This window comes from Strongylocentrotus purpuratus, unplaced genomic scaffold (assembly GCF_000002235.5).
Source record: "Strongylocentrotus purpuratus isolate Spur 01 unplaced genomic scaffold, Spur_5.0 spur5_scaffold_13, whole genome shotgun sequence".
Classification (NCBI taxonomy): Eukaryota; Metazoa; Echinodermata; class Echinoidea; order Camarodonta; family Strongylocentrotidae; genus Strongylocentrotus; species Strongylocentrotus purpuratus.
The window spans coordinates 8,464,661-8,490,911 of record NW_022145598.1 but is presented as its reverse complement, the minus strand read 5'-3'; the positions used below and the strand labels follow the sequence as shown (position 1 = coordinate 8,490,911).

The 26,251-nt window shown below is 37.2% G+C and overlaps 1 protein-coding gene across 1 annotated transcript in view; it reads left to right on the top strand.

Annotated features, from left to right (window-relative positions):
• The window catches only part of LOC576222 (D-aspartate oxidase), a 29,019-nt gene extending 3,014 nt beyond the window's left edge, over positions 1 to 26,005 (top strand). Inside the window, 9 exon segments of the mRNA XM_030983862.1 lie at positions 3,973 to 4,056; positions 5,563 to 5,628; positions 6,591 to 6,652; positions 7,479 to 7,492; positions 8,052 to 8,252; positions 11,904 to 11,986; positions 23,253 to 23,370; positions 24,216 to 24,317; positions 25,410 to 26,005. Of these exon segments, the coding sequence (XP_030839722.1) occupies positions 3,973 to 4,056; positions 5,563 to 5,628; positions 6,591 to 6,652; positions 7,479 to 7,492; positions 8,052 to 8,252; positions 11,904 to 11,986; positions 23,253 to 23,370; positions 24,216 to 24,317; positions 25,410 to 25,526 (847 nt within the window). The 3' untranslated portion in view covers positions 25,527 to 26,005.
• Positions 26,006 to 26,251: the final 246 nt, after the last annotated feature.

Below are 26,251 nucleotides of genomic sequence, written 5' to 3'. Positions count from 1 at the left end.
GGGCCCTGTCTTTCGAATTCTGATGATCCGAATCAGTTGCAAATGAACTTCAGTGTTATATTAATAGACCAGTTCACGGTTAGCACATGTCCCAAATGACCCGGAATATCCACAGATCTACAGAACATGAAGAGGTCCCACTTTGTACATTTTGAAATAATCAGTTCTACAGCGATGGAGGTGCTACATGCACATAAATAGCCTTTGTTTCCCCTTTCAAAGAATACTTCCACCTGCATCATAGAGTGCACTGCTTGTGCATAAATGAATAATGATTACATCACTTTCATGAGCACCTATCCAGTATTTTGTCTCCGTGTATTTCACAATTTGGTCTTGCAATGACCTTTATCTGCTCATGCTCAGACTGCAACTATGAACTAGCTTATAAGTTGCAAATGAATATAAGTCTTATATTAATTGCAAAGGTTTGTATAACTGTTTCATGTGCATTGTGAGTACCATCTCAAGTTATTTTATGTATGTTGTACACTATTGATTTTTTACTAAAATGAAAGATGAATTGATTTGAATTGAACCTTCTACATTCAATAAAGAAATAGGTAAATGTAGCTTTTTGTGTTTATTTCACAATTTGTGATTCATTGTAAAATCACATCTCATCATAAGATAAAATCTGCTTAATATCCAAAGTGAAATGTTATCATTGTTATAAGGCAGGGCCTAGGCATGGCTACATTTAGGGTGCACTTAACATCGGGCTACAATGTCTTCAAGACTGCTGTATTATTTAAAGAAGAGTCTGATCGAGGTATTCACATATAAGCTACATGTAGTCTTTGCAAAAAGTGTTACTCATCAGGGGGGTGTTTCATAAAGCTTTGTGTAAAGTTACGCATGACTTTACGAATGACTTGAATATGAAGAGCAAACTGTACATTGTAAATGGGATTCTCAAATCCTTTTGATTGCATAAGTTAAAGTTGAAATATGCAGATGTACATGTAGATTCAGCTTATCATTATTAATGCAAAGTGTATTTTGGGCTAAAATTTAATTGAGATTATGGGAAATACAGTCACACTTTGTTAAAATGTCAGGAAAAGCTTGGGCATCCCATTTGGCTCTTCATATACAAATAATTTGTAAAGTCATTCGTAACTTTACGCACAGCTTTATGAAACACCCCTAATCCCTTTTTTAAAACCAAATTTATCACAACTCAATTTGAGTTTTTATCTGTTGCAGTACTGTATATTCATACGGCAGTACGTACAAGAGATACCGGTAATGATAATACTAATAGGTCCATTTGTATAGCGCAACTACAGTACTATGTGAATACATTCTACCTCGCCTAATATGAAGTATCGCATGATTACCCCGGCTATATTTAACAGTGCATGTACTCTGTAGGCAATTGGAACTTTGTGACTGATCCCCATGACCCCAGATGGTTTAGACCAGTCGCATCTTGAACACCACAAAGCCTGTGGAAATATTAGAGAACAGGAATTGAATTGAATTTTTTTATTCATTGTCATACAACAGAAATCCCTTTCCATTGGTTGAACGATAACAAAGATCATGCTTGTCACAAACAGAATTATTTATAGCAAAGAATTGTAATGAAGTGTATGGGACTAACATACATTATATGATCACAACATGGGAGAATATACAAAATGAATTATTGTAGGAATTCCTCCTTCTCCTCATTTCTGTGGTTTTGTGGTTTTTCTATGCGTTTTGAGCAGTATGCATCCTCAATTGTGGTGAGGCAACATTTGGTCCGGTGGCAGAACTTTGCTCCAGGCTTTTTCTCCTTAAAAAAATATAGGGTAGAAAATGGGATGTTGTTGTTTGTTGTTGTTTTTCCAAGGTTTGGTTTAGGAACATGTTATATTGTTGAGCCCAAGGTTGAAGTTACATGTATGTCCTTGGTTCGTGTTGTGAATTCTAGTGCTGTGACCGTATGTACGGGTACACATCTGAAGGACCACTATACATGTACAGTATAAAAGGGGGAGAAAAAAAAATCTCCCTTTATTCAGCATTGTAAATTGCTGTAGTCAATATTTCACCAAAATATCCGTCATCAGTCTAAAAATGAAGTTTAAATTATCTTGTCGTCATGCAAACAATGCACATCATTACGGTCTGACTTTCACATGAGCGCGCGAGGGTTTCGTGTGCTGTACCGTTACTACAGTAACAACTTTTCCAATGCCGTCGAGTAAGTTACTGTCGAGTCTCTTCTCTATTGACAGATGATGTCACAAGATGAATGAGATCTGGAGCATATTTTTAGGGTGGGGCTTAGCAGGTCTGAGAAGATTATTTTTAAAAATATTAGAAAATCTATGAAATATATTTAGATGTTTGAAAAACAAAATATTAGTTGTATGCAGACCTGCACATCAGCAGGAATCAACTAATGTTTGGATGTCACCCAACCTTTATAGGATGAAGCAGTTCAGATCACTGTGCCAAACCGAACACAAATCCTGCATGCTCAATCATGTGTGCATGCCAACTGTTCAGATTAAAGAGGAACATTCCTCTTTTTGGGAGAAGATAATTATCATTTTAATGCAGGTGTTCCTCTTCCTGTACAAATTTGTCTGTAGTATTGAATAGGAGAGTTAGGATTGTTCCTCTTTTTTTTTGAAAATAGCATAATTTGTACAGATTTCTGATTTTCAAATGTTGGCATGTATGTGTGTGATCCTTTCATCATGGTTTCATGAAAGGCAGAACATGAACTTTTCATAATCCCAAATTATTTGTGTATCTTTTCAAACCACAACAATGAAACAAGTGTAGCAGCAAATAGACTATTCAGAGCTCACACATTAGATGTTTTTTCAATGAGAAAAGGTTCGGTGATTCCATTTACATACATGTTTCAATCATGTCTTTCACACTTGACTTGACACCCCTGGCGCTCCTGTATAAAATTTATCACGGCAACCATTACAGAGCTCAAGCATTCTCCAGAACAAATCTTAACCTCACCTTGGCTGAGCGTGGTACACTTGCCTATGATCATTGTGATATAGATGAATGAATGAAAATTCACATTCTTTGTTTAAAGGTAAAGACCAGTTTTGGAAACGCCCCCCTCTCAAAAAAGAAATGGAAGCTGTTATTACCAATCATGTGAAAGAATATATTTTGACTATAAATACGTGATCATACAGATTTTGCCGAGAAACCGCCTACTAATTGATATATTTGATACATATTATATTTATTTGGACCTGATAGATATAAGGCACGTGTCATGTAGTCCCATATACATCTTTCTGTGTACAGTGCTTGTTACTTTACGAAGACTGAGCCAAATTTCTCATTTTGATAATTCTAGAACCTTGCAGTACACACCAATACTTATATGCTAGATGATCAACCTTTTCTGATCGATTCCACAACGTTTCTTTCACAATGCAATCGCATGACCATACATGCAACCGGTCTTTATATTTAATGTATAATCATATTTGTACTACCTTTGTTGACTCACAGTGGTACTTTTATTTGAATAATCTTTTTCTCTTTTTTTTTCATTAATTTTTTTCTTCTTGACTGCCCAGGAGGAGCAAGGTACATTTTCTGGGGGGAGTTTCACAAAGACTAAGATCGACTTTAAGTTGGACTTAACTATGGCAAGCCGTTCATGCCACTTTTTGCTCTCACCATTAACTGGCATTGGTCGCTCAAAGGATGTACAAATCATGGTCACAAATCTGGAGAATTTACATTTTTTCATTATTATTGAAGGAAATATAATACCTAAAGATCATAATAATGAGAGCAAACAGTGGCATGAATGGCCTGTCATATTTAAGTCCAACTTAAAGTCGATCTTAGTCTTTGCGAAACAACCCCCTGATCCGTCATCCTTTCTGTTTATAAAATCATTTAATTATTATCTCCTTATTTCTGATGATAGAGGAATGTATGAATGCATGTATCAGTTTGATTTGATTTGTATTTCCTTTCCCTATAGCCCGATCCTGAATGGAAAGATAAGGTGCTTGGATTTAGGCATACCACCCAGGAAGAGCTCAAGGAATTATTTCCATCTTTCAAGTATGTCACATTGTCAATTGATTGATAATGAAATAATACATTGTAATTAGATCATTTTATATAGCGCAGATGCTATATACATTGTAAATGTACCCTGCTGCCCTGTGGAGAAAAATAATACACCTAACAGTGCTACTTTAAGCAGGGCTCCCACTTAGCCGAGTTGGAATCTCGAGTTGTGGCGAGCTGGCGCGATCTTATGGCAAGCCGTTTTATTATTAATTGATATCAATAAAACAATTCTTGTTATCAAGAAATAATTTTATGTTGTAAAGCAATGTTAATTCTTGATATCAAGAATTCGATTTCGTGATATCAGGAATTCGATTTCGTGATATCAAGAATTGAATTCTTGATATCAAGAAGTATGTTTTAATGATAAAATTGCTTTCCATAAGATCGCGCCAGCTCGCCACAACTCGAGGCTCCAACTCGGCTAAGTGGGAGCCCTGCTTTACAGACACACATTAACAAAATATGGGATTTAGTGACCACCTGTATAGAAAGGCTGTTTGGTTATTCAGACTCAATTTTTTCTTTTTTGTTAGTTTCCCTTAAAACAGTGTTTCTTATTGAAACATGTGGTAAAAGCCTATAAACTTGACTAAAAATACCGTTTCGGGGGTCTCCCTTTGATGGTCTTTTTATACAAGTTTAAAGGTATTACAAAGTTTTGGGAAATTTTGAAAAATGGGTGGATAGTGATTCTTTACAATTTTGATATATTTAGATGCCCCTGTGGATGTATCAAAAGCACTAGAAATTTTAGCCCCTAAAACGCTTCTGCTTTCGAGAAAAATTGAATATAAAGATTTACCGGTGCTCCCGGTAAATTTTGAAAAAAATTCAAACAGCTCCTACGGCCGTACAATGGTAGCTGCGACCATGAAAATCTCAGAATATGTAGTTGTGGTATATAATTTCCGAACGGGAATAGCTAATCGGTCAATTTTAGTCAAGAAAAATTATTTTACAGCTTAATTAATATCTTGACCTTGAGAGGGAGCTATCCAACATAAAGGGTTTATTATTTACAATTTCATAACTTTAGAGTCGATTTCGACCGCGACAACGATCAGTGAATATTTTAGGATCGCATATGCTTCCAATATGTTCATTTGAACCAAATTCACGACCCCTTACCAAAACTTTGTATTACCTTTAAGTTAAACTGCATGTACATGTATGTTATTGTCATCACACTAGTGTGAAAGTAGTAAGAGAAATATCATTTGAATGTTATTTCCCAAACTTTTTTCCAGTTACAAGTACAGTTAAAGATAAATTTGCTTTACAAATACTAGGCCTACATAATGTCATAAGGTGTACAAGAAACCATTTCCATTTTAGGAGGAAAAAAATGTTCATCAATATCTGTAAAATCAGTTAAAGACATCCTAGAAGTTTAACACTTGCAGAATATTATAAGTAATGTTTTCCCTGTAGAGACATTTATAATCCAAAATATTCCTTCAGTAATTGACTTGATTTTTTTCTTCAAATTAGGCATGGATGGTTCTTCACATCAATAATTTGTGAGGGTCAAAGATATATTCCATTCATGACTGAGAAGTGAGTATCTCATCCATTTTGCAAAAAATTAAATAAAACATAGTGGCCCTAATTTGTTAAATAATATTAATAATCTGGATATATATTGCACTTAATACAAAATGCTGTCTCTAAGCGCTAGAGTGATACAGATATTGTATACATCTTCCAATTTGTGTGAAGAATAAAACAGATGAGTCTTTTTTTCTTCTCGAAATTCCTCTTGATATATTTTGAGGTACTATACAAAAGACTTGGCTGCAGATTGGTCAGCCGCAGCGATGTTGCAAACATCTTTCAAATCATGTGAAGAATAAAACAGATGAGCCATTTTTTCTTTTTTATCATCTTTTTGTTAATGATTATTATTTATTGCAAAATAAAACTATAGAGATATACATGTATATTATGTAAAGTGAATGAGACGTCATATAATTTGCTTGTTGTGCAAAATATTGTTATTAAAGATAAAGGTGAGTTCTGGTAATGCGATTGCATTATGGAAGAAAAGTTGTGGAATGGATAAGAAACAGTTGATCATGTAGCATGTAAGTATTGGTGTGCACTGTAAGGTTCTGGAGTCATCAAAATCATAATGAATTTGGCCGAGTCTTGGTAAAGTAGCAAGCCCTGTACACATAAAGCTATATATGGGACAACACACATGGTGTCAGGCACTATGAACATGACTGACAAAGAAAGCGGACAAAATATACAGTTCCTCAGGTAGACAAAGGAACATCCCTTCACTGCTATTATGTAAAAAAGTGAATATGCATGTGACACCTGTTCTACACATTTTTTACATAATAGCAGTGAAGGGATGTTCCTTTGTCTACCTGAGGAACTGGATATTTTGTCCGCTTTCTTTGTCAGTCATGTTCATAGTGAGGGCTAGTACTACCTTGATTTCCTTGTCTTTCTATGCTCATAACTCAGCCAGTATTATAATTGTTATTATCCTCCAATCTTGATTCATTTAGATTTTTAAAGAATGGTGGAACAATGATACAGAGAATGGTGACAGTTTTTGCTGAGGTGAGTGGTTTGAATTGCTCTACATTATAACAGTGCCAAAAGATTTTGACATTTAGGAACAATAACCTTCAAGAAAAGATTATAAAACTGTGTTTTCTTCCTATATCTTTATCTGTATAACGACTAGAGATACCGTGCTAACCTTTTTCATTTTAATAGAGATATTGGAAAGCAAGTTTTCATTGAGTGTTTTCACAATGTGTAAAGGAATAAATTCACTTAAAGCCCGTCTCCACTAGTTTGGCCTAGGAGATTAGACCTCCCTGCAAGGTCACTGACAGGTGGTTATCTCATCAAATCAGCTTTCAATTAACATACACTGTAAGAAAAAAACGATCATGGGGGACCAACAGGCACCGATTTGGCATTGTTTGCTATATATATATATATATATATATAGGGGCACAAGTAGCTATAAGTAGTGCAGTGGGGCTTTAATATCTGTTAAAGGTACATGTATATGTGCAGATGCACTTATTCTAGTGGAGGCTTTGCAAAATTGCACGCTTACGGTTCTTAAAGAAACTCATTGTAGAATGAAATTGATTATTTTGGTCCTGTAGCAGGACTACCCCCCCCCCCCCCCCCTGAAAAAATCACCTACCGGAAAATTACCCTCCGGAAAACTACCTTCCAAGGACATCCATCCACTTAGGACAATAACTCCTCAGGACATTACCCCCTAGGACAATTACCTCCCCCCCCCCCCCCCCCCATGGAAAATTACCCCCACCCCTGAAATTACCCCCTACAACAATTACCCCCCTGAAGTCCACCCTGATAATAAGTTGGTTTTGATATATTTACTTGTTAACTGTATATGGTTGGATAAGGGTTGGAGTTGATTGTACATAACACGTAGGTTAGGATGAGGGTTAGATGGATTTTTTCCTGGATTGGAATTATATTTTAGCTTTTAATAGGGTGGAAATTAAAGGGATAGTTGAATTCTGTTTCCAGACCACAAATGCCTTCAAAGTGCACGGTTATTGCTCTTATTCTTATCTATGACATTTCTAGTGCCCTTTTAAATGTGTGAAATTTAGTCAATACGATCATACCAATTCAGCTCCAATTTTTAAAAAATGTGGTGACCGTTAATTAATTAATAATAACAATACATGGGCCGGCTGGCTGTGCGTAATATAGCCAACATGAAAAAGCCATCATCGGCATTAGCTGAAATGCTACATAAAAGGCGCTATTTCGTTTTTTCAATGGCTTATTCAAATTATTGAATATTTGTGGTGGTACACAAATATTAGAAATCGTTATATTTATGGATATTTCAGCCGTCTCTGAACCGATTTTGATCAAACAAAGATGATTTTTTCATTTAAACTGTATGTTCTTTCAAATTTGACACTCATTTTTTCATTATCTCACAAACAAATTATTTTGTGTAGCGCCTTCTGCAACAGAATTCAACTATCCCTTTAACCATGGTGCAAAGTTACTATTTTACCATGCCTAATTTAATTTTTTTTCTCCTTACTCCTTTGCAGCTAAGTGGTCAGTATGATGTCATCGTCAACTGCACAGGGATCGGTTCCCGGTTTCTTGCCAACGATGATTCAGTGGAGCCAGTGAGAGGTCAAGTCATGAAGGTATGTACACATCTTTACTTCTCTATTTTCCTTCCCTCAGTCGCCATCTTGTTTTCTATCTTTATGTATTTCTATTTCCTTATTTTTCCTGTCCATGTGCCTTTCTTTTGTATTGCAACCCATGCTCTCTCTGTCGCTGTATGTATTTTTGTTGTTTCCCTCTGTCTTGCTCCTTTCCCCCTCTCTCCCTTCTCCCTTTTCTTCCCTCTCCCCTCTCCCATCTCCACACTCCCCTCTCCCCTTTCCCCTTCTCCCTTCTCTCCCCTCTCCCATCTCCCCTCTCCCCTCTCCCATCTCCACACTCCCCTCTCCCCTTTCTCCTTCTCCCTTCTCTCCCTTCTCTCCCCTCTCCCATCTCCACACTCCCCTCTCCATATATACTCCCCTCTCCCCTTCTCCCTTCTCTCCACTCTCCCCTCTCCCATCTCCCCTCTCCCCCTCTCCCCTCTCCCCTCTCCCATCTCCACACTCCCCTCTCCCCTTTCTCCTTCTCCCTTCTCTCCCCTCTCCCATCTCCCCTCTCCCCTCTCCCCTTTCCCATCTCCACACTCCCCTCTCTCCCTTTCCCATCTCCCCTCTCCCCTCTCCCCTCTTCCCTCTTCCCCTCTCCCCTCTCCCTCTCCCCTCTCCCATCTCCACACTCCCTCTCCCCTTTCTCCTTCTCCCTTCTCTCCCTTCTCTCCCCTCTCCCCTCTCCCCTCTCCCCTCTCCCCTCTCCCTCTTCCCCCTCTCCCCTCTCCCCTCTCCATCTCCCCTCTCCCCTCTCCTCCTCTCCCCTCTCCCCTCCCCTCCCCCTCTCCCCTCTCCCCTCTCCCTCTCCCCTCTCCCCTCTTCCCTCTTCCCCTCTCCCTCTCCCTCTCCCCTCTCCCCTCGTCCCCTCTCCCCTCTCCCCTCTCCCCTCTCCCATCTCCACACTCCCTCTCCCCTTTCTCCTTCTCCCTTCTCTCCCTTCTCTCCCCTCTCCCATCTCCACACTCCCCTCTCCATATATACTCCCCTCTCCCCTTCTCCCTTCTCTCCACTCTCCCCTCTCCCATCTCCCCTCTCCCCTCTCCCCTCTCCCCTCTCCCATCTCCACACTCCCCTCTCCCCTTTCTCCTTCTCCCTTCTCTCCCCTCTCCCATCTCCCTCTCTCCCCTCTCCCCTTTCCCATCTCCACACTCCCCTCTCCCCTTTCCCATCTCCCCTCTCCCCTCTTCCCTCTTCCCTCTTCCCCTCTCCCCTCTCCCCTCTCCCATCTCCACACTCCCTCTCCCCTTTCTCCTTCTCCCTTCTCTCCCTTCTCTCCCCTCTCCCCTCTCCCCTCTCCCCTCTCCCCTCTTCCCTCTCCCCTCTCCCCTCTCCCATCTCCACACTCCCCTCTCCTCTCTCCCCTCTCCCCTCTCCCCTCTCCCTCTCCCCTCTCCCTCTCCCCTCTCCCCTCTCCCCTCTCCCCTCTTCCCTCTTCCCCTCTCTCCCCTCTCCCCTCTCCCCTCTCCCCTCGTCCCCTCTCCCCTCTCCCCTCTCCCCTCTCCCATCTCCACACTCCCCTCTCCCCTTTCTCCTTCTCCCTTCTCTCCCTTCTCTCCCCTCTCCCATCTCCACACTCCCCTCTCCATATATACTCCCCTCTCCCCTTCTCCCTTCTCTCCCCTCTCCCCTCTCCCCTCTCCCATCTCCACACTCCCCTCTCCATATATACTCCCCTCTCCCCTTCTCCCTTCTCTCCCCTCTCCCCTCTCCCCTCTCCCCTCTCCCATCTCCACACTCCCCTCTCCATATATACTCCCCTCTCCCCTTCTCCCTTCTCTCCCCTCTCCCCTCTCCCCCCTCTCCCCTCTCCCCTCTCCCATCTCCACACTCCCCTCTCCCCTTTCTCCTTCTCCCTTCTCTCCCTTCTCTCCCCTCTCCCCTCTCCACACTCCCCTCTCCATATATACTCCAGTAGCTAGATATGAACAAATTGTGTTATCTCTGAATTTGTAAAACATGCATGGTGAGGTCTGTGTTTGTTCTGTTCTCTCTTTTTCTTTTTGTTAGTTACATCTGTATGATATCTCTGTTGAGCCTGTTTGTCTCTCTAGCTTTCTCACTTTCTCTCCGTCTCTGTCTCTCTCCTTCTATATCTCTTTCCTTCTCTTTCATTATTCCTTTTTCTCATTCTAAATGTCTCTTTCTCATGACGTTGATGAAAGATAATGCTGATAGATTTTCATTCTCTCACCCCCCCCCCCTTCTCTCTATTCTCTCTCTCTCTCTCTCTCTCTCTCTCTCTCTCTCTCATCTCACTCATCGCAGTCACATGAAGACCTGTGCATTATCTCTCCCACTCTTCCTCCCTTTCTCTCCTTTCATTCTACCTAGAGTCCTTTTGTGCATCTATATTAAACTCTCCATAGTATAAACTATATTTTAATCATCACTGCACAATGTTGCGCCCCTCAGCAAATAGTACTATTGGAGTCACCTCTTGCGCATAGTTTTAACCAGTACCTCGAATAGAAGGCATGGTATATTTGTTTTATATCCTGCATAAAAAAAATTATTAAAAAAAAAAAAAAAAAAAAAAAAAATATTTAGAACAAAAAAATTGTCAATTTTTATCTAAAAAGATTTAAAATATTTTGTTTTCATTAAATTAAGATTTGAAAAAAAAATTGATTCAACTAAAAAAAAAATTCACATTTTTTTTTTCAACTCCCAAATAGTAAACCAAAATAGTACTCTCATATAGTACTTCCTAAAAATAGCTCAAATATTTTTGGTCATGTGACGAGCTCTCAACCAATCAGAAGCCGACAAATTTTTGATGCAGGATATAATATAAACTATATTTTAATCATCACTGCACAATCATCAATGATCAATTTGTAAGGCAATCTGGAGTACAGTTATGACCAAAAGGAAAGAAACAAAATCCTTTTGGCGTGATTAAAATTTGTGCTTCTAATTCTATAACATAAAAGGAAAGCTGCATTAAGCCTGAAAAGTATTGACACAAGATAATGTTTTATTAACTTTCCATAAGGGGAGGACCTGATTGTTTGATACAATACATACATTTACATGTTTGTATATACATTTGTGTGTTAATATATGCATAAGGGGATGAACTCGTTATTTTGTTTTGTATGATACATGTATGTGTACATGTAGGTTTAAATGTATTGGGCTAATTGGGTCACAGATGGAAGTTCACTTGGGATAAGTGGTGAGAGGGGAGGGGGGGGTGTGGGGGGAAGGCTTGGTTGTTAAGATCTGTTTGAATGTTAATAAATCATGTTTCATTTCATACATGCATTTTACATTAATATCTATCCATGCCTCGCTTGAATAGGTTAATAATAGTGATAATAATGGACAGTGCTTGTTCATGATTTGCGCAATCCTCTTAGATGCGCTTTATATTTGTCTTTTTAATCAATATATTGATATACACTTCATCAATTTGATTTCCTACATTCTTGAACCCATTGAATGACACTACATGGACATTGTCATATATATATATATTGCCCCAACCTCATGTTATGGCTTACACATAGAATAACGTGTACGATAGCTTCAGAAGATGCTGTGCTGTGTTTCCTGTTCTTTTCCTTGTGTCCACTGTTTTCAAAGTTCTTTGTTATTTTATTTAGACTATGCATATCTGACTACAATTGCTTTCAGGTTCATGCGCCGTGGATCCTGGGTTATAATCGTTACCGAGGAGACCCGGGTAGTGGGGCAGATAAGCATCATATTTATCCCCGGTGAGATTTAAAACAAAAAATGTTACAGTCAGCAGAAGCATGATAAAATACCACAAATACCAAAAAAAAACTTTTAGCCATTCCCTGCAACGCGCCCTTTGTAACAAATAACTGTTATCCATCTGTTTCATCTAAAAATGGGAAGTCTCTTGTTTTGATGTTTTACTAATGGTAGTTAATTGCTCATTCTTTCATCTATGCATGCAAATTTTCCATCCATCGACCTCATTATTGCGCAATACATGTAGTTATACAGGCACTTCAATGTAATAAAGATAGTTATTTCATTTCATTTCAATTCATTTTATCTTCATTGATCCATGATAATACATAGAAATTCTGTTTCCATTGGCTTCGTTACAAGGTACCATAATTTTACAATTTCAAATGCACATAGAACATAAAAATAATCACGCTAACGTTTTACAATTTTTATATATTTTCCTACATGCATATGATTATTTACTTACATAACATATACAAAACAAATCTTTATGTTTTCAATATACATATTGGTTTCAGAATATTGAAATTATGATAATAATAAAATATATTTGCCTGGTGTAGTATCATGACGTGTATCCTGTTAAAGTACTTTGATGTACATCTACATACATTTAGTTATGAACTGTAGAATTATTAGTTATGATATAAAATAATTATAATATGCCAAGTGTAGAACTATAGCTTTAGTTATAAACACAGGTAATTGTTTGGGGCCCAGAACCTTTTATATCACATAGCATATTTCAAGGGTTCAGTGACACAAAGACGTCACTCAATATTTTGCCAAAAAGAGTATTTGATATCAAAATGTTCAGAAAAATGTGGGCTTTCCAGGAAACCCAAAGACTTAACTCCTGAAGGCCCAAGTGCTCAGTAACACATACATTAAATCACTTTTTCTCAAAGTAGCCAAAATGGAGTTACGTCTTTGTGTCACTGACCCCTCGATTTATGCTTTTGTTACTTGTCACCCTTGATAATTGCAATTCATTAGTCTTTAGAATACCCAACAGCCAAATTTACTGATTCTGCTTCTCATCTTTTGACAAACTCAAGAGGGTCATTTCTGTTTCTGTTTCGGTTGTGTCCGTATACTCAGGGTTAAAGGTAAAGACCAGTATTGGAAACGCCCCAATTTCAAAAAATGAAATGGAAGCTCTTATTAGCAATCATGTGAAAGAGTATGTTTTGACTAATACATGATGATAACAATTTTGCTGGGAAACCGCCTACTACATGTAATTGATATATTTGGTAAATTAGTTTATCTATTGTTGTGTAAGAGATAAACGTATGTGTCGCACACGTGTGCGTAGTCCCATATACATCTTTCTGTGTACAGTGCTTGTAACTTTACGAAGACTGGGCCAAATTTCTTATCATTTTGATGATTCCAGAACCTTGCAGTACACACCAATACTTATATGCTAGATGATCAACCTTTTCTAATCGATTCCACAACGTTTCTTTCACAATGCAATCGCATGACCATAACTGGTCTTTATCTTTAACTGTACTTCACCAACGTTTTGATTAGTATAGGCATGGTTGTGCTATGGAAGGAGAGGTGTTTCACATTTGAAGTTTCTGCTTGAAGACTGCACTGGAGGTAGTAGACATAACTGTTTCCTTCTTGAGTAGGTTCCATTCTGCTGCTGTCCTGTGGAAGAATGAGTACTTGCGCCCGTCCTTCTTAATCAGTACCCTCCGGACCCGTTTAATAACACTACTTGGACATTATGTTGCCCCAACCTCATGTAATGACTTATGTAGAATAACATGTAATGAATAAGATGCTGTCATGTTTCCTGTTCTATTCCTTGTATCCACTGTTTTCAAAGTTCCTTTTTTTTTATATTAAGACGTACATGTATGCATATCTGACTATAATTGATGCAGGTTCATGCACCATGGATCCTGGGTAATAATCGTTGCCAAGGAGACCCGGGTAGTGGGGCAGATAAGCATCATGTTATTGCCCGGTGAGGTTTTGTTTCAAATGTTACAGTCAGCTTTAGCATGATAAAATACCACAAATACCAAAAACAGTTTTAGCGGTTCCCTGCAATGTGCCCTTTGCAACAAATATCTTTTGTCCACCGGTTTCATCTAAAAATGGAAAGACTCTTTGTTTTGACGTTTGACTAATGGTAGTCACTTAATCATTCATTCATTTATGCATGCGATTCTTCCGTCCATCCATTCATCGACCCCATTATTGGGCAACACATGTAGTGCAAATGTTTCACAGGCACTTGAATATATATTAAAGATAGTTACATGTATTTTCTTTTATTTCATTTCATCTTTATTGCTCAATGGGAATATATAGAAATTCTGTTTCCATCGGCTTTGTTTACAAGGTACAATCATTTTACAGTCACAATGCACATGCATAGAACATAAAAGGAATCACACTAACCTTTACAATTTTTATATAATTTGCCTACAGTCATATGATTATTTACTTACACATACAAAATGAATTTTACGAATGCATTACCATTATATCTTATATGTTTTTAATACACATATTGGTTTCAGAATAATGAAATAATATTAATATTAATATATGCCTGGTATAGTATCATAACATGTATCCTGTGGATGTATATCTACATAGTTAAGAACAGTAAAATAATCATGATGTGCCAAGTGTAGAATTATAGCCTTAGTTAAAACAATTGAGCAAAAAGAATTTCCATTTTCGGTTTAACTTACCGTAATAAAATTTAGAGTGGACTTTAAAAGATTATTATTATTATTATTATTATTATTATTATTATATCACAAAGTGCATGCTTTAGTTTTTTGTCGATCACCCTGATAATTGCAATCCATTAATCTTTAGATTACTAAACAGCCATATTTACCGATGCTGTATGCTTCTCATCTTGTGACAAACTCAAGAGCGTCATCTCATACCACTTTCATCCCGAAATCTCTTCACTGGCTCCCTGTACATTGAAAATCATGTAATCTACAAAACTGAAGCTATCAGGCTCTAAATAACCTGGCTCCAGAGTATAATTATTTCATCCCTTGTAACACCCAATTCCACATCTTGTTCCATTTTACGTTCATCTAGTAATGTTAGGCTTTAGGGAATCCGGGCTAAAAGAAACACTGGGGGGGGGGGGGGGGGAGGGATAGAGCATTCACATCAACAGCTCCCCTGTGGAATAAGTTACTCTTTTTCTCCTCAAACAGCCACTACCCATCAAACTTTCAAAGCCCACCCAATTAAAGAGAAGGTTGAGTTCTGGAAAGAGGTGAAAAATAATTTGTGAGCGTTATCATTCTTATTATGCAAGTGTGGAAGAACATCAGATAAGACATGTTCCCTGAAAAGCATGGCTCTTCAAATGCCTTCATATTCAAAATATGTCATGTAACATGTAAACTCGGGGGGTAGGATTTTTACGCCACGTGTTCGTGTAGTCCCATATACATCTTTCTGTGTACAGTGTTTGTAACTTACCAAGACTTGGCCAAATTTCTTATCATTTTGATGATTCCAGAACCTTGCAACACACACAGATTCTTATATGCTAGCTAGATGATCAACCTGTTCTGGTCGATTCCACACCGTTTCTTTTACAATGCAATCGCATGACCAGAACTCAACTTCATCTTTAAGTTTCCCTTCTTTCAATTCATTGACTTCATCTATTTTTTATTGATCTACTTCGGAGCTTTTAAATTGAAACTGTTTTGTAGGCGCCTTGAGCGTCTCTAAAGATTGTTATATATGTGCGCTTTATAAATAACTAGATATTGTCATTATTATTATTATAATCGATACAGAACAATACAAATGATTTCTGCTCATGTTTGCCGGCCCTTATTTCTGAAGTATAAACCCGACATGAGTTTCTGTGAAGCTGATCTTGTAACACCTCTGTCGATCCCAAATCTTTCTATTTTGTAGGCAGGATTTACAAGAAATTGCGTAACAGCAACCTCTTTTTTTTCTCTCTTTGTTTCTGCCCCTAGATAAAGGCCCCCAACCTTAAACAATTCAACGTCTACGAATATAATGACGCTTCTGAAACTTACATTTTTGCACGGTAAGCAAAAAGCCAATTGAAACCATCTCACAAACAGTTTTTTGGCCACAAAGTCAAAGCGATTTTACCATCATCAAGCATTCAGTATAGCCTAGATAAGGGTGCAAAAAGCAACCCTTTTTTTCTCTTTGTTTCTGCCCCTAGATAAAGGCCCCCGTCCTCCAACAATTTAACGTCTACGAATATAATGACGCTTCTGAAACTTACATTTTCGCACGGTAAGCAAAAAGCCAATTGAAACCATCTCACAAACAGTTTTTTTGCCACAAAGTCAAAGCGATTTTACCATCATCAAGCATTCAGTATAGCCTAGATAAGGGTGCAAAAAGCAACCCTTTTTTTCTCTTCGTTTCTGCCCCTAGATAAAGGCCCCCGTCCTCCAACAATTTAACGTCTACGAATATAATGACGCTTCTGAAAGTTACATTTTTGCACGGTAAGCAAAAAGCCAATTGAAACCATCTCACAAACAGTTTTTTTGCCACAAAGTCAAAGTGATTTTACCATCATCAAGCATTCAGTATAGCCTAGATAAGGGTGCAAAAACCTTTGCACTTAATCTCAAATTGATTAATCTCAATATCTCTGAAGGGAAAAAAATATTTAAAAATATTTGAGGGCCTACTTTTCAAGCTTGCTTGCATGAAAATAATACTCTTTAATTTGTTTTACACTGTCTTTGAAGTTTGAACTATATGCAAATTTTTGGGGACTCTTTTTGGCATTTCGGGGGCAAATTCGCCCCGAGCCCCCATGTATTTTTTCCCTGTCTCTCTGAACCAGCTACCGGGTATCTTGGTTACAATTTTATAATCAGCAACACATTAGGGATACAGGGGTGTTAAGGAGACTACAGAAGGGTTTCAAAATGAAGTTAAGCTGCATCATGTACCACGATATACATGAATTGTCACTTTTGTTGGTATTTCCCATGCCTTTATTTGCCACATTAAAAACTCTAAAAATAAGTGAACTACACTACTGTACATGCAAAAATCGCTGTTCATGTTTTGGCTTAAGTCCGGCATTGTTCCCCCATCACTAGTCATTTTATTCCAACATAATTTTAATTTTCATTCCTACCCAACCAGGCATTTCAATGACTATCACCTATCTAACACCAAAACAGCCTTAGCTCAAAACTCAATTAGACATTCTGGCCCTGATACCTGGAATGCACTACCCCCTAAAATAAAAACGATGAATACAATGCTCTCCTTAAGCGGTGAACAAATTTCTTTTTGCTCATTATCTTTAAATCTACCAACAAAATAAGTTCTCCTCATTTAACCCGTCGTTACAAAACTTGATAATTTTCAGTACTCTTACTTATTTTGCTTCCATTCATTGAAACGTTGAATATATCCTTCCATGACCTGGTATGAATAAATGTAAAGAGTGGCCTGCTTGGGATACTGACTTAACACTGTTTTGTATACAAACATTTCAAGGCTCCGACTCGCAGGCCCAGGTTTAAAACCAGCTCGCTGATCTCACATTCTCATTCATATTGTCTGAATCTCGCGAGTCTTCTCATTCTATTATATCCCAAGTTGGCCACTCGATATTAAAATTTGCATCTTCTTTTTTATCTTTATATATCAAATTGAAATCCAACTACCACATACATCTGTGAATCTTGATGTGCATCCCCTCTTTCTTTCTTTTCTTTTTTTCTGTCTTTTTCCCTTTTACCAATATTTTTTCCTCAATCATCTTAATAATAATAATAATATAGTGGGTTCTTGTATAGCGCTCATGTCAGTCAGATTTGACCCTCCTGGCGCTCCCGATTATTACCCTGGCTTTAGCACGGCTGCCATACGGCGCTCTTACTTTATTCTACATATATTCTTTTGTCATGTGTAAATTTGCAATGTTTGTTTGTTATATATTTGTAAAAATGCAAAACAAAAAGAAAATCAAACAGAAATGAATAAATCAAATCAAATAAATAAAAAACAAAACAAAAGCCATTCATTCAAACCCACACAAGCTACACAACATACACATATTTGACAAAACAAGTTCAGATTTGATAAGTGCAATATATTTTGAAACCTGTAAGTTTTTATAAAGCCAACAAAACATGGGTACAATTATGAGATGAATTCCAAACTTTTGTTCCTTATGTTTAAATCAAAGAAACATCTAAAAGCTTTATAACAACAGTTTCATGTGACAGGATGTCTGAAATAACTTCAAGTGTACAATGTCATGTTATGGACACTACATTTTGCATGTCAGTTACATAGCATTAATAAATTAGATATGAATAGAAATCTGTAAACGTGTTTCCATATTTTTCCCCATTGTTATGAGATTCAATAATGAATTGTAGAAATAAAGAGACATCAATATAAAAAGATGCATTTTCGCCCCCTTTTACTGTACCCACACCCCGCCCCCCCTCCCCCGACTCGGTGTTATTTACGGTATGCCCAATTGCCCATGCATGTTCCTTCCCTTTGAAAGCGCCACCTATCTCTGGTGTATAAAGTCAATACGGGCCAGATTTTTGTGTATGAAGTGGGGGTCCGGGACCCACACTTCCACCACAATTGAAATTTTAAAGAAAACAAGGAGAACTCGTACAGTCTTACAATACATTAAAACCAATAAGACATTTGATTTTAATGAATTGGTTTTTTCTGGAAAGACCCATTGCACTCCTTGGTAGAAAAGATGTACCCCGATCTCGGCTATACCAATTATATCATACAAATATTGACTGCTGTAAGGGGCACGGTAAAGACTTTTGGTGATCTCTGAAATGAAACTGAACTGTGCGGAGAAGAAGACGAGGGGCAAAGTGCAGTCTCAAAATAGTCGGTCATTATTTGTTTTACATGTATATACAGCATTTTGTGCATACGGGTAAACTCTCAAAAAAGAAATTCACACCGAAAAATGGCTGTCGACCTAAATTCTATTTGTAGGGAAATTTACTTTTTTAAAGATTATTGCGCGTATATCACTGCTGGTATCAGCTGTTAACTTCATGAGCAATTACCATTGCATCCTTGCAGTGCATGCACATCCGAAACTATGCCCGGTCAATATTTTTCGCTATACTGCCCAGCAGTCATTAGCAAATTGCATGCCTGCCCTTCATTATCCCTGTATGACATGAAGATAAACTGCGTATCTCAGTTTGCATTTATATATAGGGTCTCACTTGATTTGATTCTTTCCTGAAACATTTTTTCAAAGATACATGTTCATTTCAATATGCATTGTAAATGTGACATTCATATAATTTTGTCATGATAGTGCCTACTTTTTTTAATGACATGTTCAGTACATGCAGACTTCCATGGAACAATTGCTCCATTTCAAAATAATCCCTAATTTCTATACAGATCGAGGAATTCCATGCAAAGGAAACTAAGATGCAGGTTTGTGGGGTCATGGAATCTTCAAAATATCAAAATGTTTGGTTCTTGATATTATTATTCTTCAAACTCATGATCTGTTTCTCTCAATTTGAAACATTTTTAAATTAAAATGTAATACAATCAGCATCTCTGGGTTTTTCATTCTTACGCCTTAGCTGTCATGTAAAGGGAAAATGAGCTTTTCACATGTAGTAACAATGGAATCAACAGGGGAGACTCTATGTCATATGTTCGTTCGGTAAGTTTATTTTTGGGGACATAATGCAACTAGTGAGTCGACTAGTCCATATACGCTTGCAGTTTTTCTTCATACTTGTTAACTACTTAACCCATAGAGTGCCAGGTTACTAAAATTGTTTTTTATTTTAATTTTTACCGCCTACCTGTACACAAATTATTCTTTAAGGTGATTGGTACAATTTAATCAGTATATATCCTCATTCAGACATTACATGGTAAATCACTTTAAACAATACTGCCATCGCAAAATGAACATAGCGTACGTATTAAGTAACAGATCATTTAAGGTGATTGGTACAATTTATTCAGTATATATCCTCATTGAGACATACATGTAACATGGTAAATCGCTTTAAACAATACTGCCATGGCAAAATAAACATAGCGTACATATTTAAGTACCAGATCTGTAAATATTCACACAAAGATCACACAGCTTTTGTTAGGACCTTTGTTCTATGCATCTTTTTTCTTCACCCACTTTACCATCATTAATGCGTGAAAAAATGATTTGATTTGCTGCAGTGGGTTTTTTAAAGGTGGTTTAAGCATTAACAGGTTTAACAGGGCTTGAGGACCATTGTTTTTTCCTGTTTGAATGTTTCTTAAAGGGGAAGTCCACCCTGAAATTAAGTTAGTTTTAATAGGAGTAGAAAAATGAGAGAAACAAGTCAGTGAAAGTTTGAGCAAATTCCGATTAAAAATAAGGAAGTTAGGATTTTTGAAGTTGTGATCGATCAAACACAAATTGGCAACTCTATGACGTATCATGCGAGCTCAACTTCCATTTGCTCAGTACTAAAAAAATCTAAAATTTTCATTTTCCCTCAAGAAAAATTTCAACCATACATGCACCCTAAATATAATAATTGCAAATATGTTTCTATACTCCCCCTGCAAGGAACAAATATATATTCCGTCATCAATAACGAAGAAAACATGATTTTATGGAATATTATGTACAAAGCAAATGAAGGAGAGCTCGTATAATAAGTCACAGAGTTGCCAATTTGTATTTGATTGATCACAACTTCAATAATTCATAACTTTCTTATTTTCATTCAGAATTTGCTCAAACTTTCACTCACCTGATTTTCTTATTATTCTGCCTCTATCTAAACAAACTTATTTTGGGGGTGGACTTTCCCTTTAACAACACATTTACAGTTTGTTCCCTGGACACATGGCAAATTTTAAGCAGCTTTTAACATATTCACTTGCCGAGCAATCAGAAAATACAAGTTATGCTCTTTAAATGATGGAATTGCTTTGCATTTCGTTTAAAAATCGTTACTGACCAGTGTTACATTTGTAGATAATTTTCTGATACATGCAATATCCGTATCAGTAATGTATTAAATTGATTTCTATTAGCATAGTGTAAAGAGACAAGCTGCTATGATATATTGATACATGTACATGTTGTGAAGAATAATGACTGTAAATGTTGTAGAAATGATAACAATCAAAACAAAATTGGAGTTTATAATATCAAACTTGACAGCGAGTCATCTACATGTGGCTCACTCAGAATAAGTATGAAGTCTTTTTAATTGGCTGCAAACAATCAAATGCCAAAAAATCTTCTTTGTTCTCTGATCCAAATATGCAATTTCATTAAAGAGATCCGGTAACTTTGTCTCAGATTCTAAAACAAAATCCTGAATTTAGCTCATGCTGCAATGATAATTATAACCCTTTAGGTCAGTCAGGAACCCGGCCATGACTTTTACAAGCCGATCTCCTGTCTGGTTGTCAAGATATTTATTGGAAATCGAAACCAAATTTTGCATTTGCCAAACGGTTTTCATGACACTACAGTCTATTGGGGGAAACGAGTATGGTAAAACCGGTCACTCAAAGATTTTTACTTTTTTAAGGTACTTCTTGATCATTTTGAAGCGCGATTTATTTTTTAGGGCTTCAATATTACACCATATAACGGACACTGATAACACGTACACGTAGGGCCATGCATCTCAGATTTAACATTGTTAAACGATGCCTTTAATGACATTATTGGGAAGTCTTGTTGGGGTTGTATGACACTTACACTAGTGACAATTGCTCTGGGCAGCATTTCATGACACCGACAAGTACACCGACATACCCATTGAAACGTGTGTTAAACTTAACACACCACATTTCAATGGGATGTCGGTGAACTTGTACTCATGACGGTTTCCTGAGACGCTGCCTGCTTCCTACATTAACCCAATTTCACTGGCACTAACTTGAACCCTGGAACAAAAACAATATTAATCACATCCATAACCCTTTATTTCAAGCATGTCAGAGCCATGTAAACACAGAGTTTGGCCATTAAAAAAAAAATCTTTTAAAGTATGTGTTAAAGTAATTCTCATACATAATAAGTAACATGATTGTATAGACAAATAATATGTACTAAGGGTACTACTGGTAATAAAATGAATTAACAAAATATCTGCCATTTCTTATTATGATGATCTAGACGATTTTTCTTAAAAGCAATAATACATTCCATATTAGTTTGGCCAATTTGGTTTCAGTTTGTTGCAACAAATAATACATGTTTGTTTGTATATTTTCTTTTTGGTGCTTGCCTAACAAAGCAGTTAACTGTATTGTGCTCAACTCGGACCAGGGCCCTGTTTCACAAAGACTTTTTTCTATGAAAAATGACAAAAATCAGTGACAAATCTGCTGATAACCAATCAGAAGCAAGGATTTCAGTAGCTTATAACAAAATCTGTCATTTGTCTTTGTCACTGATGACAAGTTTTGTGAAAAGGTCCCCCTGGTTGGCAAAACTCTCCTAATCAGTGGCATTAAAGCCTGTGAACCATCAGCATTTATAAAAACCTACTTGAGCCAAAAATGGTTGAGCAGTGGATGCTTAAAAAGAGGAATGAGGGTAATATTAATCATAAGTATTTAGAAAATATCGCCATTAAATCTGATTTTAACCTTGAAAGAAATTTCATATATGATCCTGATCCTGTTAATAAATCATAAAGGGTTTTACACTGCTTCGTACACATGAAGGGGGCATACATGTACATCAGGAAATAGGTTTGCACATAATTGTTCATTGTGTCGGGTGTGTTTTTTTTTTGTGATCATTGCAGATTGGGCGTGGGTTCTAGAAGAAATAGTGTTGTTGTTTATCTAGATTGAGAAGCCCATACCTACATGTTATAGCCATTCACTCAGGGCAGAGCTACCCACTCCAGTTCCCACATTGTACCTTGGGGGTGTTTCACAAAGATCCGAAGTCAAACTTAAGTCTAAGTTTGAATTTAAAATTATGGAAAGCTGTTAGCATCCTTGAAAATATTTTGTAAAAGTCATTTTAAAAGGCATAAAATGTTGATTCAAATCATTCACATTTTCTATTATCAAGGGAGATTACATGTTCCTAATGTGGAATTTATAAATAGTCTAAAATATTTTTTGCTTTTGAATATATTTTATTTTAAGGCTACAAATGGCTCTCTATAGAGATAAGTTCAACTTGGGATCTTTGTGAAACACCCCCTGGAAGTAAACCTTTCTCTGTTTTCTCGACAGGCAAGATGATGTGACTGTAGGGGGCACAGCTCAGCTTGGGAGATGGGACACAGAAGTTGACCCCGAAGATGCTAAGCAGATCTGGGAGAGAGCCTGCAAGGTCGTCCCCAGTCTCAAGGTATACCTCTCGCAACAAGACAATCAAGGCTGGTTCCGATATAGTGCGGGAAACCACCGCAAAAAGGCGCTGCCGTATTTTTATGTGTACTTGACTGGCATCTTCATGCATCAAAGGACTTGCGCGTATTCATTGAGCTCTGTGTTATAAGATACAGAAATGTGAAGTGCAGTATTACACTTTACAACATATTTTTCTTTGCTGTTTGTAAGTATCGGCTTGCATGGTGATGTAGATATACAGTAGGCTTGCGGGTGCACCATGAGCCACTCCTGCCACCCATCCTCACCAAGCGCTATAGTTCTCCTTAGAACTACAAGCTAAGAAAGATAACCAACAGTCTTTTTCAAGACTCCACAAAGAGTCGTTTTCAGGACTACACACCCTCAAGAAAGATTACCAAGAGTCCTTTTCAGGACTCCTCAATCCTCCCTCTCTCTCACATGGTGCACCCGCAAGCCTACTGTATATTTTTCATTGTTAATGCTAATTTTTTGCTGCATAATGTCTTAACATTTTGTTTCTTGGCTCAATAATATTTTATTCAGAGCCCTATAAAATATGCTAGATGCATGAGTAAAAGGAGTAAATTTTCTGCACGCACTGCATCCTTTTTTATTTTCATTGATATGCTGCGTTGATGCCAGGTATTACGCAAAATAAAAGAAGCTTTAAAATCCTAAATTGTCAACACATTGGGAGATTTAAAATCCTTTTTTTTAAAAATCAAAATTATCAACTTTGTTGCTTATGAAAATTGTTTTTCAAAGACATTACGTGTAATTTAACAATGTAGCAATACAAGAAAAATATGTGATTATTTTTTTATAAATTTTTCTCCTTAGAGTGCAAAGATCATAAAGCACTGGGTTGGACTAAGACCCCAGCGCTCCAAAGGAGTGAGGGTAGAAGCAGAAACTATGACCTACGGCTCCGACAAGGTCAAGGTAAGCTCATCAGAACCAATAGAGAGGCCTTGGGTCTTTTGTTAATCCCTTCATATATATATTTATACAACACCTAGGTGGGTCCCTGTCATTTGATTGGAGGATTGTTGGTCACATGATATTCAATAGATGGCATATTGCACAGTCGTGCATTTTTGGTTATATGCGCCGTGCATTTTTGGTTATATGCAGACTGCGTACCTCTCTGCCGTCCGCGCGCGTATCCCTGCGTGTATCTGACGCGAAGGCAATCTGAATGTAATCGAGAAGGCTTGAATCCAACTTGAATTTATCTTTAATATAAGGAGTAAAGCACAATTTGTTGATTAACGTTCTATTAGATCTTCTTCGATGTTGTATAAAACAAATAATGAATGTTTTTCATTCGTTCAATGGTGCGAATATTTTCATTCGTTGAAAGATTAACATTAATTCTATTCAACTCGGCTGACGCCTTGTTGAATAGAATGTTAATCTTTCAACTCATGAAAATATTTGCACTATTGAACTCATAACCATTCATTATTTGTATAATATTCACTCGAAGCGAGCCTAAATTTCTTTACAAATTGAAATTACTCCCAGGAAGCATAATATTTGAACCCTCCATATATACTTTACTTTGTTGTCAGTAGAGCGTCCGCCTCACAACCGGGAGGTCGTGGTTTCGAACCCCGGCCGCGTCATACCAAAAGACGTTAAAAGATGGGAGTTGTTGCTACCTAGTTTGGCGTTCAACAACAGGGGATAGAGCAACGTCGATCTGGCGCTGCTCAGTGGCTGCCGGGCAAAAGGAATTTCCATTTTCGGTTTAACTTAATAAAATTTGGAGTGGACTTTGAAAGATTATTATTATTATTATGTTTATGTCTTTACTGTCATATTCTGATGTTTTTCTTTTGTTGTTTTCATGACTATATCTTTTACATATATAAAACTTGTTTTTTTTAGGAGTTATGTGGAAATAAAAATTTGAATACTTGAATTTACAAGATGGAGATATTGCTAAGTTGTCACTAGCTAACCCTTTATTCTTTTTTTTTTTTCTCTCTTTATTTCCTTTTTCTTTCCTTCGTTCTCTTATTTTGTTAGGTTGTGCATAACTATGGTCATGGCGGATGTGGAATTACTCTACATTGGGGCTGTGCACAGGATGCCGCCAAGCTGGTACAAAAAGAACTCATCCATATGCCTGCATCTAGACTCTGAATACCAATTGGATTCTCTTTCCGGTGAGAAAAAAAGGGGAGTGGTGAGCAGTTAAGCACTAAAAAACTTAAGGAGCTCTGATAAACTGAAAATAGAGCTCTGGTAAGAAGACAATAAAAACAATCAATTTCCACCCATTTCCCAGCAATAAGTGAAGCCAGTTTGCTCAAATATATGATAAATTGCATGTTCATGTCCCTGTACTGAAGTAGCCCATAACAGCAGTAGTTCTAACAGATTTTGTCATTTATTTCATGCATCATTAGAGTTGATATTATAAAATGATGGATTTATGTTAATTTTACGTTTGTAGCTTAGAAAGAAAATATATTAGCTAGTTATCTTTGGTCTAATTATCTATGGTACCTGCTGCTGCTGTCCTATCCAAAGGACTGGCCCGAGGGTGCTTAACACATATGTAAATAAGGTGGGCCAGATTTAGCAATTAGATATCGGGCCAGTGTGTATCACCAATATAACTTGAGATTAAAAAAACAAGGTAGGAGATTGCAAATACCTTTGATTTTATGTCACAAAATTTGTACATTGAATGCATATCATCATTCAACGTATCATATACGTAACTCATTCCAAATTTACTTTTTGAAATTAGATTACAACCTAAGCCTCCAATACATTCAATTTTTGTATTCTATAATACTGTTAAAATGAAAGCCTTCTTTCAAAAGAAGGAAATAATCACCCTCAATATTCTTTGTTCTCAT